Source organism: Equus quagga, unplaced genomic scaffold (genome assembly GCF_021613505.1).
Source record: "Equus quagga isolate Etosha38 unplaced genomic scaffold, UCLA_HA_Equagga_1.0 71534_RagTag, whole genome shotgun sequence".
NCBI classification, from domain to species: domain Eukaryota; kingdom Metazoa; phylum Chordata; class Mammalia; order Perissodactyla; family Equidae; genus Equus; species Equus quagga.
In genome coordinates, this window is record NW_025802133.1 from 28996 (window position 1) to 45506 (window position 16511).

At 46.6% G+C, this 16511-nt stretch overlaps 2 protein-coding genes across 2 annotated transcripts in view; both read left to right on the top strand.

Moving 5' to 3' along the window:
• Positions 1 to 1085, top strand: part of LOC124234121 (keratin-associated protein 10-12-like) — a 6857-nt gene extending 5772 nt beyond the window's left edge. Inside the window, exon 2 of the mRNA XM_046651380.1 lies at positions 1052 to 1085. Coding sequence (XP_046507336.1) covers positions 1052 to 1085 — 34 coding nt within the window. The remainder of the gene's footprint in view (positions 1 to 1051) is intronic.
• An 11140-nt stretch (positions 1086 to 12225) lies between these two features.
• On the top strand, positions 12226 to 13334 carry LOC124234124 (keratin-associated protein 10-12-like). Its single transcript, XM_046651384.1, has one exon. The coding sequence runs from the start codon at positions 12255 to 12257 to the stop codon at positions 13008 to 13010; it is 756 nt and encodes a 251-aa protein (XP_046507340.1). The 5' UTR covers positions 12226 to 12254; the 3' UTR covers positions 13011 to 13334.
• Positions 13335 to 16511: the final 3177 nt, after the last annotated feature.

The window sequence follows — 16511 nt, forward strand, 5'->3', positions numbered from 1 at the left end:
ATCTCTATGGCCAGCACACAGGATATAATTGTTGCATGAACAAATCAATTCTTGTATAGATGACCATGAGGCAGGAGGTGGCAAACGCTCAGTGAAGAGCACGTGTAAATATTTCAGGCCTTGCGGTTGCATGGTCTCTCCCATCACTGCTCAGCGTTGCCGTGCAAAAGCCGCCCCGGACGACATGTACATGCCTGTGTCCAATAAAACTTTATTACAAATGGGCAGCAGGCCAGCTGCGTCCCTCAGACTTCAGTTGGTGAGCCCTGCTTTAACGTGTTCCTGCACAGAATAAAATCTCAAAATACATGATTGCCTCCTGGTCTCCACTGATGGCACAAGACAAACAGGATTGAAAAGACACAGTCCTCCGAGTGGAGGCTGCGTGCACAGTGATGGCCTGGAGAAACCCCACGTGGGGTCAAACCCAGACGCCCTGTTCACAGAGAGAGGAATCGGCCTGAAGCCAAACTGATTTACGGTGGAGCATAACACAGAGGAGTGCGTCCCCAGACAGGAAGCTGCTGTGGACCGTGGTGGAAACAGCCAGGAGGAAGTCAACAGTGTGCTTCCGTGTTGTTGGAACGCCCACTGTCGGGTATAAAGGCCGCCCCGGGAAGGAGTCTGCAGACACCACCGCCTCCACCCCAAAACCAGCACAGCCTCACGCCACCATGTGCCACACCAGCTGCTCCTCAGGCTGCCAGGCTGCCTGCTGCTCGTCCAGGCCCTGCCAGGCATCCTGCTGTGTGCCTGTGAGCTGCCAGCCTGCCGTGTGCTCACTTGTGAGCTGCCAGCCTGCTGTGTGCACACCTGTGAGCTGCAAACCAGCTGTGTGTGTGCCCGTGAGCTGCCAGTCTGCCGTGTGCACACCCGTGAGCTGCCAGCCGGCTGTGTGCACACCTGTGAGCTGCAGGCCCACTGTCTGTGTGGCCCCCTCCTGCCAGTCCTTTGTGTGTGTGCCTGTGAGCTGCAGGCCTGCTGTCTGCGTGGCCCCCTCCTGCCAGTCCTCCAGGTGCTGCCAGCCCTCCTGCCCCACCCTGGTCTGCAGACCTGTCCCCTCTTGCACCCCTTGCTGCTGCTGACCCTGAGTCCCTTTCTCAGCTGCTCTCAGTGCACACAGGTCCACACCTGTACCCTTCCCAGACAGAGTGGGCCTCCAGCTTCTGCACGTGGCAGATGCAAAGTATCTGCTGAACCCTGTAAACTCAGGTGGGCACGTGGCCAGATGATCTGGATTCCTCCGTGAACCTCCCCATCCCCTCAGGGAAGCCCTGGTTCCCAGGGTCCTTCTCTGTCTCCAGCAGGAAACAAAACCCTATGTGAGCCAAATAAATCGTGCTTTCCCAATGCAGCTTGTCCATCGACTTTATCTTCCTTTATTTCCAAAATTCTTTCCCTGAAGGTGTATACAAATCGTAAGCTCAGCAGCCCCTCCTCAAGCAGCCGGCTTCCTCATGGCTCAGCTGATGGTGGGGGAATCACTGGTGAGCGGAGGGTGTGAGGAGGTGCTGTCCTCACATCGGCCATCGGAGACCCACACTGTGGATGGGGAAGGGAAGAGGAAAAAGTTCCCTCCCACTGAGTAGGGGATGGGAAACAGTCCTGGGCTCTGCGTCACACATAGTATCTTAAAGGATTACTATAACAGGGAGGGCAGGAAATTCTCACACAATCCCACCACAAATAGAGGGTAAAGTCCAGCCGTCCCAGCTAGAAGCAGCAGGAAGTGAGAAAGCCTTGCCCTCCAGGTCCCAGGCACACAGGGCCTGCTCAAGTCTGACTATGGGACAGCTCGAGACCCCTTCTGCCTCCCAACTCACCTGGCCAGCACAGCTGCTTCAGCAGCATCAGTCTCTACCCGAGAAAGGCAGATGGGTGTTGAGGTCCCCTCTGTGTGCCGGGCACACAGGGCAGCTGAAAAGTTAGGGAGGAGCTAAAACACAGCACCCCCAGCTCCGGCCCTAAGCACAAGCTGCTGCTCACCACAGGAGGAATCAGAATTCTTTGGTACCCTGAAGGTCATCACAATAACAATAAAATTCAAACCAAGGTCAACATCTGACCAGGTTAATTCAAAACTTCTGCCATAAACTGATGACCTGACAGAAGAGACACAACCATTTCCTGGAGGAAACACTGTTCACGTCCGTTTCAGTTAGTCCATGATACCTGACATTCAAACAAAACTTAGAAGACATGAGAAAAGCAGGGGAAAAAAATCAATCAATTGTCGAGAGACAAAGCAATCAATAAAACTGGACTCAGAAATGACCCAGATGTTGGAGCCAATGGACTGAAACTTTCAAATAACTATGACTAGTGAAAGAAGTCAGACCAAGAAAGACAAACACTGTATTATCTGTTATATGTGTAATCTAATAAACAATGAGCCCACAGACACAGGGAACAGATTGGTAGTTGTCAGGAGTGGGGGTGGAGCATGCGCAAAATGGGTGAAGGGGGTCAAAAGGTACAAACTCCTACTTATAAAATGAATAAGTCCTTAGGATGTAATGTATAGCATAGTGACTATAAGAGAAAAAAAGAAAGAAAGAAAAGAAGTAATATACGTAAAGAAATAAAGGAGAGACGTGGAACCACGAGAACAGAATGAGAGTCTATTAGAATAAAAGAAAGAAACACACCTGAGGGAAACAAATAGAACTGCTAGAAACAAAAAATCAAGTAGTGTAAATGAAAAACTCAGTGGACAAGTTACACAGCATATTAGACACAGCTGAAGAGAGAATTAGAAAGATCAGAAGGCAGATCTGAAGAAAGTATCCAGAATGCAGCAAAAAGAGTCAAAGAAGTGGCAAATAAGTAAGAAAGGTTAAGTGATCTGGTAGAATGGTTAGAGGGGACACGTGTGTGGTAAATCCCTAAATAAAGGCACAAAAATGAAAAATTTTAAATTTAGGATAAGCATTACCCGTGGATGGAGTGAAGCATTGGATTAAGTGGGGTATATGGGGCTTCATGGAATAAATGAGGGAGGGAGCGGGAGAGAGAGGAGGAGAGAGAGTGAGAGAGAGAGAGAGAAAATAACTAAAATTAATATTTTAAAGGATCAAATGCAAAACACAGACTACATATATGGACAAATGAGGAATTTCAATAGAGAGATGGAAATGAAAAGAAAGTCAAACAGAGAGTGTAGAACTCAAAATACAATACCATACAGTACCAAAGATGAATTCAATGGACTCATCAGCAGAACTGAGACAGCCAAGTGCAGAATCATTGAATCTGAAGATAAGCAGGTTGAAATTGCCCATATTAAAACACAAAGAGAGGGGCCGGCCCGGTGGCGCAGCGGTTAAGTTCGCACGTTCCGCTTCTCGGCGGCCCGGGGTTTGCTGGTTCGGATCCCAGGTGCGGACATAGCACTGCTTGGCAGCCATGCTGTGGTAGGCGTCCCACGTATAAACTAGAGGAAGATGGGCATGGATGTTAGCTCAGAGCCAGGCTTCCTCAGCAAAAAGAGGAGGACTGGCAGTAGTTAGCTGAGGGCTAATCTTCCTCCAAAAACAAAACAAAACAAAACAAAACAAAAAAACACAAAGAGAAAGACGGGGGGGGGGAGCAGAAAGAACAAGACATCAAACAGCTTAGGAGAATAAAATCATCATTAACGCCTGTAGACTCCCACAAAGAGAGGAGAGGGAGAGAATAAGGCAGAAGTAATATTTGAAGAGGTATAGCCTAGAAGTTTTCTAAACTTAACGAAAGACATAAAACCATAGATCCAAAAAGCTCAGAGCATCTCAAGTAGCATAATATGTCCCTCCTACAAAACAAAATGACCTGGACACCTCATACTAAAACAGTGACTGTCAAAAACCAAAAGAGGAAATCTTCAAAGCATTCATATTAAAAAAGACATGCTACATACAGAAAAACAAAGATAAGAATTTCATCAGAGCTAGAATTCGAAATCATACAATCCGAAACACAGTAGAACGGCACGTTTAAAATACAAAGGGAAAAAGCTGTCAATGCTGTGAAACTTGAAGTATCTTTCAAAATGAAAGTGAAATAAATACTTTTTCAGATAAACAAAAACTGAAAGAGATTAACAGCAGACATGCACCACCAGAAATATTAAGAAAATTTCTTCAAGCCAAGGACTATGACAGCTTAGAGAACCCTGGCTCTACACTAGGAAAAGAATGGGCTCTAGAAATGCTTTAAAGAGAAGAGACATGGAAAAAGCATTGCAAGATAATTGACCGTCTAGCGCAAAAATAGTAACCATCCATTGTGGGATTTGTAACACACGTAAAAGTAAAATGCGACAACAAAACACTAAGGACGTGGGGGAAATGGAACCACTCTGCTGTAAAGTCCTGCACTGTAGTGAAGGACATGGTATCACTCAGAGCTACACTGTTACGTTAAAGGTGTATACTGTAAACTCTAGGCCAATCAACTTTGAAAAGATGTATAACTACGGAGCCAACAGTGGAGATGAAATGGAACCATTAACAGGACTAAACCTAAGAAGAAGGAAAAGGGGAAAAGAACAGATGGGACAAATAGAACATGACCAGCAAGATGATATTTTACATTGAAATATATCGATAATTATATTAAGTGTAAAGTGTCTAAATATCTAAATCAAAAGACAGAGATTTTCAAATTAGATTAAAAAAAGTAGGGCCCAACGATAAGCTATCTACCAGATATCCCACTTTAAATATAAAACATAGGTTAAAAGTAAAGAGATGGAAAAATATACCACACAAACACTAATCAAAGTTGGAATAGCTGCATTAACATCCAAAAAAGTACATTTCAGACCAATACGTATTATCATGGATAAAGAGGCATATTACATAATGATAAAGGGGCTAATTCACCAACAAAACAACAATTCCAAATGTGTATGCACCTAGCAACAAAGGTTCAAACACATGAAACAAAAAACCGATACATAGAACTGAAGTGAGAAACAGACCAACCCACATTTACCATTGGACTTCAGCATCTCAGTAATTGATTGAACAAGCAGACAGAAAATCATAAGGATATAAAAGGTCTGACAATCCTATCAACCAACTTGACCTAATGGATCCTGATACCACACACCACCCACAATAAGAGAATACACATTCTTTTCAGGGACACATGGAATGTATGCCAAAAAGACCACATTCTGCACCACAAAATAAACCTCAACCAATTTAAAGGAATTGAATTAATACAGTAAATTCTCTTATCACAATGAAATTAAATTAAACATTAATAATGAAAAGATAGCTGGAACCCTCCCACATATTTGGAAATTAACCAACCCACTTCTAAATAATTCGTGAAGAAGTCACACGAGAAATTAGAAAATATTTTGAATGGAATGCAAATGAGAAGGCAATAGGTCAAAAGAGCTGTGACACAGCTAACGCAGTGTTTAGAGGGACAATTATATCATTAAATACTTATAGTCACAAAGAAGACAATTCTGAAATCAATTATCTAAATTTTCACCTTAAACTAGAAAAGAAGAAATTAAACTCAAAAGGAGTAAAAGCAAGGAAATAATTTAAAATACCAGCAGAAAACAATGAAATAGTGAATACAAACACACTAGGAAAAAAAAAAAAACCACAATGAAACCAAAAGCTGCTTCTTTGAGAAGAGCAATAAAATTGATAAACTGCTAGCCTGATCAGGAAAATAAAAAAGCAAGAAAAGACACAAAATACCAATATTAGGAATAAAGGAATTATTACAGATCTTATAGTCAGTAAAAGATTAGAAGGCCTTCTCACTACTGCACTTGACCAGTCTTAAAAAATGTATAAGGGAATGATATCAACAGTTTGATGCTAATAAATTTAATAACTTAGTTGAAATGAACAAATTCCTTAAAAGACTTGACTACAAAAGCTCATTCAAGAAGAAATAGTTAAGCTAAATAGTCCCATGTCCATCAAAGAAATTGAATTTGCAGTTAAAAATCCAAAGAAAACTCCAGGACCAAATAGCTTCACTAGCAAATTCCACCAAACATTTAAGGAAGAAATACTGCCAATTCTGCATGAAGTCTTCCACAAGACAGAGGGAAATGCTCTTCCCTGTTCATGTCTAAGGCCAGCATAATCTTGACATCAAGATTAGACAAAACCATTGCAAGAAAACTATAGACCAATATCTCTCATGAACAAAGCTGCAAAAATACCCAACAAAATATTAGCAAGTCAAATCTGGAAATATATACAACAGATAAAAGCTCATGATCATGTGGGATTTATCCTAAGAATACAAGGTTGGTTCAGTGTTCAAATTGAATTTACGTAACTCACCATATCAACAGACATATCATCTCAACAGATTCAGAAAAGCATCAGACAAAATTCAAATTCCATTCAGGATAAAAACTTTCAGCAAACTACAATTAAAAGGAATTCTTTTAAAGGACACTACAGAAACCTACAGCTAACGTCAGACTTGATGAAAGATTGCATGCTTTCTCTTTAAAATCAGGAACAAAGTGAGGATTTCTAATTTCACCTCTTCCAGTCATTTTCAAACTGGAGTTCCTAAACAGTGCAACAAGGGTATAAAAATAAGTACAAGGCATACAGACAGGAAAGGAAGAAATAACACAGTCTCCATTAACATATTACATTGCTATTTATCTAGAAAGTCCTGAAAATTCTGTAATAAAGCTTCTAGAACTAATAAGTGGGGCAATTGAAAGAACAAAGGTTAATATACAAAATCAATTCTATTTCTACATAATAGCAATGAATAATTGAAAATGACAATTGATAAAGAACACCATTTACAGTAGTATCAAAAATTATAGAATACTTAAGGATAAATCTTGTGAAAAGAATGTGCAAGGACTAGCCCACTAGCATAGAGGTTAAGTTCATGTGCTCTGCTTTGGTGGCCTGGGGTTCGTGGGTTCAGATCCCAGGCACGGACCTACACACCGCCCATCAAGTCACGCTGTGGCACATCCCACATACAACATAGAAGAAGACTGTTACAGATGTTAGCTCAGGGACAATCTTCCTGAAGCAAAAAGAGGAAGATTGGCAATGAGTGTTAGCTCAAGGCTAATCTTCCTCACCAAAAAAAAGAAAAAGTAATAAAAATGTGCAAAATTTCTATGTTGGAAACTATAAAACATTGGTGAGAGAAATCAAAGAAGATATAAATAAATATATCATGTTCACGGATTGCCAGATATGTCCATTTTCCCCAAAATTGACCTATACTTTAAACACAATCTCAATCTAAATTTCAACATGAATTTTTTTGTAGATATTAATAAGGTTATCCTAATATCTACATGGAAAGACAAAGAAGCTAGAATTGCCTGAATAACTTTCTTAAAGAAGAAGGAAAAAGTTGGAGAACAAACACTCACCAGGAATCTATGTTGATCAAGGTAAGATGGTGTTAGCAAGACGACAGACATGTAGCTTATGACCCTGCCTGTTCCACCCCGAGACAACTACCCAAGAGAAATCAAAACTATGTCCACGAAAAAGCTTGTACACGAATTTATAGTGGATTCATTCACAAAAGCCAAAAATATGAAGCAAACAAAATGTCCATCAAGTTATCAGTGCGTAAACAAACTACAAACTCAGCAAAATAAAAGGAACAAACAAACTACTGATGGACGCAACAGCAAGGGTGGACCTCAAATGCATTATTCAGGGTGAAAGAAGGCAAGCTTGAAAGCCTTCCTGTTATCAATGTCATTTATATGTCATTCTAGACAAAGCACACTTGGAGGGTTGGAGACCCAATCAATGGCTGCCAGAGGTTGGGAGTGGAGGCAGAGGACTGACAAAAAAGGGGTGTGAGGAAATTTGGGGGAGTGATAATATTCTGTATCATGATGTGGTGCAGATGTGGTATATATAAACCATATGCATTTATAAAAATCATTGAAAGTACACCTAAAAAGACTAAGTTTTATTGTACACAAATTATACCTCAATACATTTGACTTAAAAAATCAAACAAACAAAGGAGAGCTTCAACGGCAGGTACTGAGGGTGAGGAACGAGAAGCTCATACCTGCTGACTGAAGCATACCTTTGTGGAAATCCTTTATGCAACTTACAGACAAATTACTTATGTTGAGCCTTATCTACCATGTTGAACATGTGTATATCCTAAGACCCAGCAACTCTGTTCCTGAGTATGTGTGCACACATAGCAAGAAAGACGGGTGCATGAATGAGCTTAAGATACGTTTGCATCACAGCCATAAGCAGGGAACAACCCAAAGGTCTGTCGACAGCAGAACAGACAAGCGGTGTTACATCCATATGATGGAATACTAGAGCAAATAAATGACTGGACTACTGCTCCTCATTCAGTGTGAACCCATGACCCCACGACATTGAGATACGGAAGACACAAAAGGCAAACATACTCCAGGGGAGGGAAGAGAATCTGATATCCAGAGTTACCACATTATAATATTCAAAATACCCATTTCAACAAAAATTATGAGGCACACAAAGGAGGAATAAAGTAACCTGGCCAATTTAGAGAGAGAAAAAAGCGATTAATAGAAAATTATCCTTGAAGAAGCCCAGCCATTGAACTTATTTGACAAAGCCTTAAACCCACTCTCTTAAAATACTCTAAGAGTTCAAGGAACCTGTGAACAAAGAACTAAGAGAAACCAACAGACTGATGTCTCACCAAATAGAGATTATCAATAAAGAGAAATACCAAAAGGAGCCAAATAGAAATTCTGGAGTTGAAGCATACAATAACTGAAAGGAAAACTCCACTAGAGGGGCTCAGTATCACATTTGAGCAGGCAGGAGAAAGAATTAGTGAACTTGAAGTTAGGTCGCCTGAAATACTCCAGTCTGAGGAGTGGTTGGGCAAAAGAGAGTGAAGATAAATGAACAAAGCATAAGAGACCTGTGGGACCACATCAAGCATGCCAACACACATTGAAGAGGAGTCCCAGAAAAATGAGAGTGAGAAGACCTGAAAATATCCCAAAGTTGAGGAAACACATGAATCTACACATCCAAAAATCTCAATGAGCTCCAAGTAGAACAAACTCAAAGAAATTCACACTGAGACACATTCAATCGAATTATCCAAAGACAAAGACAGAGAGAGAATCTTAAATGCTGCAGAAGAGAAGATTAACAGCCAATTTCTCATCAGAAACCATGAAGTGGGAAGGCAGTGGGATGACATGTTTAAAATGCTGCAAGAAAAAACTGTCAAACAAGCAAAAAGTACCCTTCAAAAATGAAGGAGAAATTAAGGCATTTCCAGGGAAATATAAGTTGAAAGAGTTCATCACTGGTAGACCCGCCCTATAAGAAATGATCACTCAAGCTGAAGTAAAATGGTACTAAGCAGTCACTTGAAGCCATAAGAAAAAATAAAGAATGCCAGTAAAGATGTCAGTTTTGGTACTTTGTGCGTTTGTAACGATTTTCCCATTACATCTAGATTATCTAATTTTGTGGTGTACAATTGTTCATAGTTCTCTCTCATAATCCTTTTTGTTTATGTAAGGTCACTAGTGATGTCCCCATTTTCATTTCTGAGTTTAGTAATTTTTGAGTCTCCTCTCTCTTTTCTTAGTCTGGTGGAAGGTTTGTCAATTCTGTTGCTCTTTTCAAAAAACCAACTTTTGGTTTGCTTGATGCTCTCTACTGTTTTTCTCGTCTCTTTTTCAGTAATCTATGCTCTAATCTTTATTTCCTTCCTTGTGCTAGTTTTAGGTTTATTCTGATCTTTTTCTAGGCCCTTACGGGTTAGGTTATGCATTTGAATCTTTTTTTTTTAATGTAAGTGTTGACAGCTATAAATTTCCTTCAGAGCACTGATTTGCTGTGTCCCATAAGTATCGGTTTGCTGTGTTTTAATTTTCATTCATTTCAAAGTATTTTCCAACCTCCCTCCTGATTTCTTCTTCTTTTTTTTTTTTTTTTTTTTGAGGAAGACTGGCCCTGAGCTGACATCTGTGCCCATCTTCCTCTATTTTATATGTGGGACGCCTGCCACAGCATGGCTTGATAAGTGGTACATAGATCTGCACCCGGGATTTGAACCAGCGAACCCTGGGCTGCCGAAGCAGAGGGAGTGAGTTTAACTGCTGCACCACCAGGCTGGCCCCCCTCCTGATTTCTTCTTGACAAATTGGTTGTTTAAGTGTGTGTTGTTTAATTTCCAGATATTTGTGAATTTTTCCGTTTGCCTTGTTACTGATTTCTAGTTTCCTTTTCATTGTGATCAGAGAAGATACTTTATATGATTTCAATCTTTTAAAATTTATTGAGATTTATTTTGTGGCCTCACATGTGGTCTAATCTGGAGAATGTCCCACGGGAACTTAAGAAGAAGGTGTATTCTGCTTGGAGTGGAAGGTTGTGTGTATATCTGTTAGGTCGAGTTAGTTTATAGTGTTCTTCAAGTCCTCCATTTCGTTACTGATCTTGGATGGAGTAGTTCTTTTATTTCATTTTTTATTGGAGGAAATGGTTTATTGAAGTCCCCAATTATTATTTTAGAACTACAACTGTCTTTCTTCAGTTCTGTCGATTTTTAGTTCATATACTTTGGAGGTCTGTGGCTAGGTGCATATACGTTTAAAATTCTCATATCTTCTTGCTATGTTGACCCTTTCATCAATATTTAATGGCCTTATTTGTCTTTTACAACAATTTTTTGATTCAGAGTCTATTTTGTCTGATGTTATTATACTCTTCCGGCTCCCTTTTGGTTACTGTTTCCATGAAATGCCTTTTCCCATCCTTTTCCTTTCAATCTATTTGTATCTTTGGGTATAAAGTGAGTGAACTTACTCAGGAAGAAATCGACAAGCTGAACAGACATAAAATAAGTAACGAGATGACATGGGTCATCAAAAACTTCCCCAAAAACAAGCCCAGGACCAGATGTCTTCAATGCTGAATTGTACTAAACATTTACAGAACTATGAACACCAATCCATCTCAAACTCCTTCAAAAATCAGAGTAAGAGGAACACTCCCTAACTTATTCTATGAGGTCAGCATTCTCCTGACGTCAAAGCCACACAGAAACAAACCAAAAAGCCCTACACACCAATATTCCTTCTGAAGGTAAAAAGTCCTCAACAAAATACAATCAAGCCAAAAGCAGCAGTATATTAAAAGGATTCTCCATCACAACCAAGTGGGATGTGTCCCAGGAAGGCAAGAGTGACTCGATACACGAAAACCAATCAATGTAACGTGCCACAGTAACAGAATGAAGGGGGAAATCATGTGATCGTCTCAATCGATGCAGAAAAAAGCCAACACTCATTCATGATAAAAACACTCAACAAACTATCAATAGAAGGGAACTTCCTCAACATACTAGAGGGCATCATGAAAAACCCACAGCTAACGTCATGCTCAATGGTGAGACTGAAAGCTCTCACCCTAAGGTCAGGAACAAGACAAAGGTGACCACTTTCATCACTTGTATTCAACATTGTACTGGAAGTTCTAGCCAGAGCAGCTGGGCAAGAAAAAGAAATAAAAGACATCCAACTTAACAAGGAAGAAACAAACTTACTACAAAGCTACAGTAATCGAAACAGTGGCACTGGCATAAGGATACACATACAGATCAATGAAACAAAATTGAGAGTCCAGAAATAAACCCATGCATCTATGGTCAACTGATTTTTAACAAGAGGGGAGGCCCTCTCCAGTCCTTGGGCCACATCCTCCTTGTTGCCCTCAGCCGACATTGGGACCATCAAGTTCACAGAGCCTGCCCAGGAAGGGCCGTCCTCACGTTGTCTTGTCCCCAAAACAGGCACCTCGGCCACTTGTCCCCCAGTCACAGGCCAGGCCAGCTGGCCCAGGTCCGGACGTGCACACAGAGCCTGGACCCACATGGAGTGCGTCCCCATGGGCCCAGAGCCACTGTCACCAGGCGTCCTGACATATGACCCGCCCCGTGGAAGCTGGAGGGTCAGCCACAGGGAGGCTGCTCCTTCTGGCAGGTGTCCCTGCAGGGCAGACTCAGGACTGGGACAGCAGCCCTGCCCAGCATGGTCCACGTTTTACGAGTGGAGGCAGGACATCTCATAACACTGGACCGGCCATAATGAAGGCCTTCACAGTGCAAAACACCAACAAGGAAGGGAGGGTATGCGGCCACCTGCTGGGACAACACACACCCCAGAGGGATATAAAAGCCACAGCCCCTGGCACCATGCACACTCACACACACACTCCACCCTCCTCCAGCCCCACCGCCCCACCATGGCCGCCTCCACCCTGTCCGTCTGTTCCAGCGACCTCAGCTATGGCAGCCGGGTCTGCCAGCCAGGTTCCTGGGACTCCTGCCCTGACTCCTGGCAGGTGGACGACGGCCCAGAGAGCTGCTGCGAGCCCCCCTGCTGCGCCCCCAGCTGCTGCGTCCCGGCCCCCTGCCTGACGCTCGTCTGCACCCCTGCCAGCTGTGTGTGCAGCCCCTGCCAGGCAGCCTGCACCAGCTCCTGCACGCCCTCGTGCTGCCAGCAGTCTAGCTGCCAGCCCTCCTGCTGTGCCTCCTCCCCCTGCCAGCAGGCCTGCTGCGTGCCCGTCTGTTGCACCCCTGTCTGCTGCACCCCTGTGTGCTGTGTGCCCGTCTGCTCTGGGGCCTCCCCCTGTTCAGACCCCTCGTGCTGCCAGCAGTCTAGCTGCCAGCCCTCCTGCTGCACCTCCTCCCCCTGCCAACAGGACTGCTGCGAGCCCATCTCCTGCACACCCGTCTGCTGCAAGCCCGTGTGCTGTGTGCCTGTCTGCTCTGGGGCCTCCCCCTGCCCAGGTCCCTCATGCTGTCAGCCCAGCCCCTGCTCCCCGTCCTGCTGCAGACCCTCCTCCTGCGTGTCCCTCATCTGCCGCCCCGTGTGCAGGCCCACCTGCTGCGTGCCCGTCCCCTCCTGCTGCAGCCCCACCTCCTGCCAGCCCAGCTGCTGCCGCCCAGCCTCCAGCGTGTCCCTGCTCTGCCGGCCTGTGTGCAAACCCTCTTCCTGAGTGTGCCTGCTCTGCCGCCCCACGTGCTCCCACGTGGCCCGCTGCGGCCCCGCCTCGGCCCAGAATTCCTGCTGCTGAGCAGCTCCGGCTCCTGCCTCTCAAGCTGCTGTCTCTGCTCCTGAGCACAGGTCCCTCCCAAGAGCCCGACCCTCAGATGCCAAGATCTCTCTCTCTCTGTTGGGGATTTGCACACCCCACCGCCGTCCCATTCTGAGAAGAGATGACCCGCAGATCCCTCAAGGCAGGGACCTGGGGGACCCGGGAGCCTCCTGTGCGGATTGGTTGCCGGCATTCGGTGTGACAAACGTCCATGGCTATAATCAATACAACATCTGTGTCAGGAAATCTGGCCCTCTGTGTCTTCTTTCCTCCTCCTGAGCCCCCCACCCCCCGCGGCCACTCCCCACATGGGCAGCGGGTCCCCATCTGATAGAACCAGACAGTGAAGACGTGGTCTCAAACCCAGGTTCAAACAGCTGAGGGACACTGAGAGCTGACAGCGGTCGCATCTGCCTGCTCTGTCCCCTGCTCCGCCCTGCAGCCCCCTCCCGCTGTGGGGAGCCCTCCAAGGCTGGCCCCCAAGGCGGGCGTGGGTGCAGGAGGCTTGGACCCCGAGGGGCCTCGGGCCTCCTGTGTACACCGTCCCCTGCCCATGCAGCGTGCAGCTGAGTGGGGAGCAGCAGAAACCTCGTGTGGTTGGGGATCCTACTGACGCCCCTTGGAGAGAGGTGCCCACAGAGAGGGGGAGCACATGTGTGCTGGTCCTGCACAGGCCTGAGGCCGACCCCTGCATGCGCTGACACATCCGGAAGTTCCCATGGGTCCCAAAAGGGGCATGGATGTCAGTTCCCACATTACTCGTTCTGCTCAAGGTTTCAAGGTCTGATTGAGGAGGCCCAGAGCAAAAAGTCACCTTGTGAACAAATCCATGGGATAGTGGGGGAGGATGAGCCTTCAGTCTCAGTGGGCCACCAGGGGTACCAGTCAGTCTGACCAGGTCAGCACTGGATGTCTACTTATACCCTAGGCCTCTGATGGAAGAGGGGCCCACTCACAGGCCTGGGGTTGGCCTTTCTCTGTGAACTTGGGCTCTGCCTGTGTCACAGCGAGTGTCAGTCAGACTGGGATTCTCAGATTGGACTCTCCTGTCCCTTGTTCCCAGGGGACCACAGATGCCACGGATCCACAGGGAGCCCCAGCACCGCCAGGCAGGTGGGCAAAGGAGGGGCCGGTGTGGTTTTGCAGCTTTGAGCTGACTCCCTGTCAGGAGTTGAATTGTGTCCTCCTCAAAAAAGAGATGTTGGTATCCTAACCCCCAGCACTATGACCCTGATCTTATTTGGAAACAGTGTCTTTACAAATGTGATCAAGGTAAAATGAGGGCGGGGGCGGTGAAAAACAGGACACTGTGGACACAGAGACGGGCACAGAGGGCAGACGCTGTAAAGATGGAGGCAGAGGTCAGGGTGATGCCAAGGGATGGCAAAGCCACCAGCAAACCTCGAAGCAGGAGAGGACGGTGTGACCAGGCACCAGGAAAGGAAAGGCTTAGCAACAATCTCATCCATAACTAAACACAGTCTGTCAGATGCTTTCCAGACAAGGAGAACACAAAATGTGCTGTTTTTCAGAAGCTCATGTCGTTTCTGCAGCTGTTGCCATCCTAAGTGAAACTTACACAGTTGCAGGAGGACCCCACAAACTGCTCCGGCTCTAAGCATCCAGGAGTTGCCTTACACCTGCTGTGTAGTGGCTTCTTGCACGAGCTGGCTGTGTAAGGGCCTGCACATGCGCCGTGAGCGGGCCCAGTTGTTACGCAGTTGTAACACATCCTCTGCGCTCTGGTGTATAAAACCTCCGACTGCACTAAGCTGAGGGGCGGGGGGCACCGCTGTGGAGCCATCCCTTGTGCCCCCCATTTGCTTGGACAAGCAACAGACCTTTTCTCTTCACCCGCCTCAGCCTTGGTTGTGCTTTTTGGCTCCACGCTCACCAAGAGATGGATGGACCACTTGAGTTCAGTTACAACGGGACAGACTCCCTCACCGCCCTCAGAAGGAACCAGCCTGCCACGCCCTGCTCTCGGACTCTGGCCCCGGACTGTGGGGGATAAAGTTCTGTTGTTTCAGTCACCAGGTCGGGGCACTTTGTTGCCTGAACTCCAGGAAGTTACTACACATCCCCCGACTCCAGCCCCTAAAGAGGGTGGCGAGGCCAAGAGGAGGGTGTCTGGGGATGATGAGGTCGGGAGTTCAGGCCTGCGGGTGCCGGGGGTCAGGAGAGCATTTCCTTGGAAAGAGCTGTGCCATGACCCCCAGCCTTCCAAGGGGCAGGGACTGTGGCTGTTATGTCCTCAGCTGCCAAGGGAGGAGGGGCTCCCAGAGGATCACCAGGAGGGTGACAGAGTTCCTGCAGGGAGGGCCCAGGGAGGGCCACCACAGCCTCAGTCCGAGTCAGCCCAGAATCTGTGCTGGACGCTCTGGGTGGGGGTGGGGTGGACTAAGGGCGATGCTGCTGAGTGTCCCCATAGGTCTGATGTGGACCCTCGGGAGAGAGGATGGGGGACTGAGGCTGGGGAAGAGCCTGGAGCCGGGCAGACCTGGACAGAAGGAGCTCCAGCTGCCAAGCACCCGAGAAAGGAAGGCCCAGCTAGAGCGAGGCCGCCTCCCTGGTTGGGGCCAAGGGGCTGCGCTGCAGCAGGAAGAGCCCATGCAGGAAGGATGGGCTGGAAGACCCCGCAGCAGGGCAAGGAGCAGCCAGCCTCACAGCCCGCATGGGGCGCCCGCCTTCCTTCCCTCGGCAGCTCCCGCCTCCTCCTACCTGGCGGTCAGGGCTGCAGGTGGCAGGACCACGGAGGGAGGGTGAGAATCGGAGGCTGTGCCACAGAGAAGTTGGGTGGGTCCTGTGGCACCTGTGACAAAGGACCACGAATGTGGTGGCTAAAACAACACAAATTTATCATCTCACAGCAAGAGGCCACCTTTGAGTGGTCAGCTGCCTGGTCTCAGCCACATGGTAAGCTGGGCCTGCTCTGCAGAGAAGGAACTTTCCAGAATCCTTAGGAAACCACCCCTGGGGAAGCAGTTAGGGAAAGACACTGAGGAGAGACGTCGCACATATTGGGACAAGTGTCCACTCTGGTGTTTATTAGACCTTTGATGCTGGAGGCTGCAGAATGTGCACACGCCGCACCAGTCAGTGTGGGTGCCAGGTGGATGACCTGGGCTGCTGTCAGGGGACACTGGGGGGTGAGCCCCTCAGCCTGGCTGGCTGGGATGGAGCAGCCTTGCTGCAAGGTGGTCTAGTTGGGTCCAGAAGGTCTGAAGTGGATGAGGACAGGGGCGTCTCATAGGAGTTCCGAGCTGGCTGCTTCCGACCCCACACATAAAGGGAGGCCATAAGCTCAGGAGCAGCAATGGGTACAAGAGGGGACAGGTCTGCAGACCAGGGTGGAGCAGGAGGGCTGGCAGCACCCGGAGGACTGGCAGGAGGGGGCCAGGT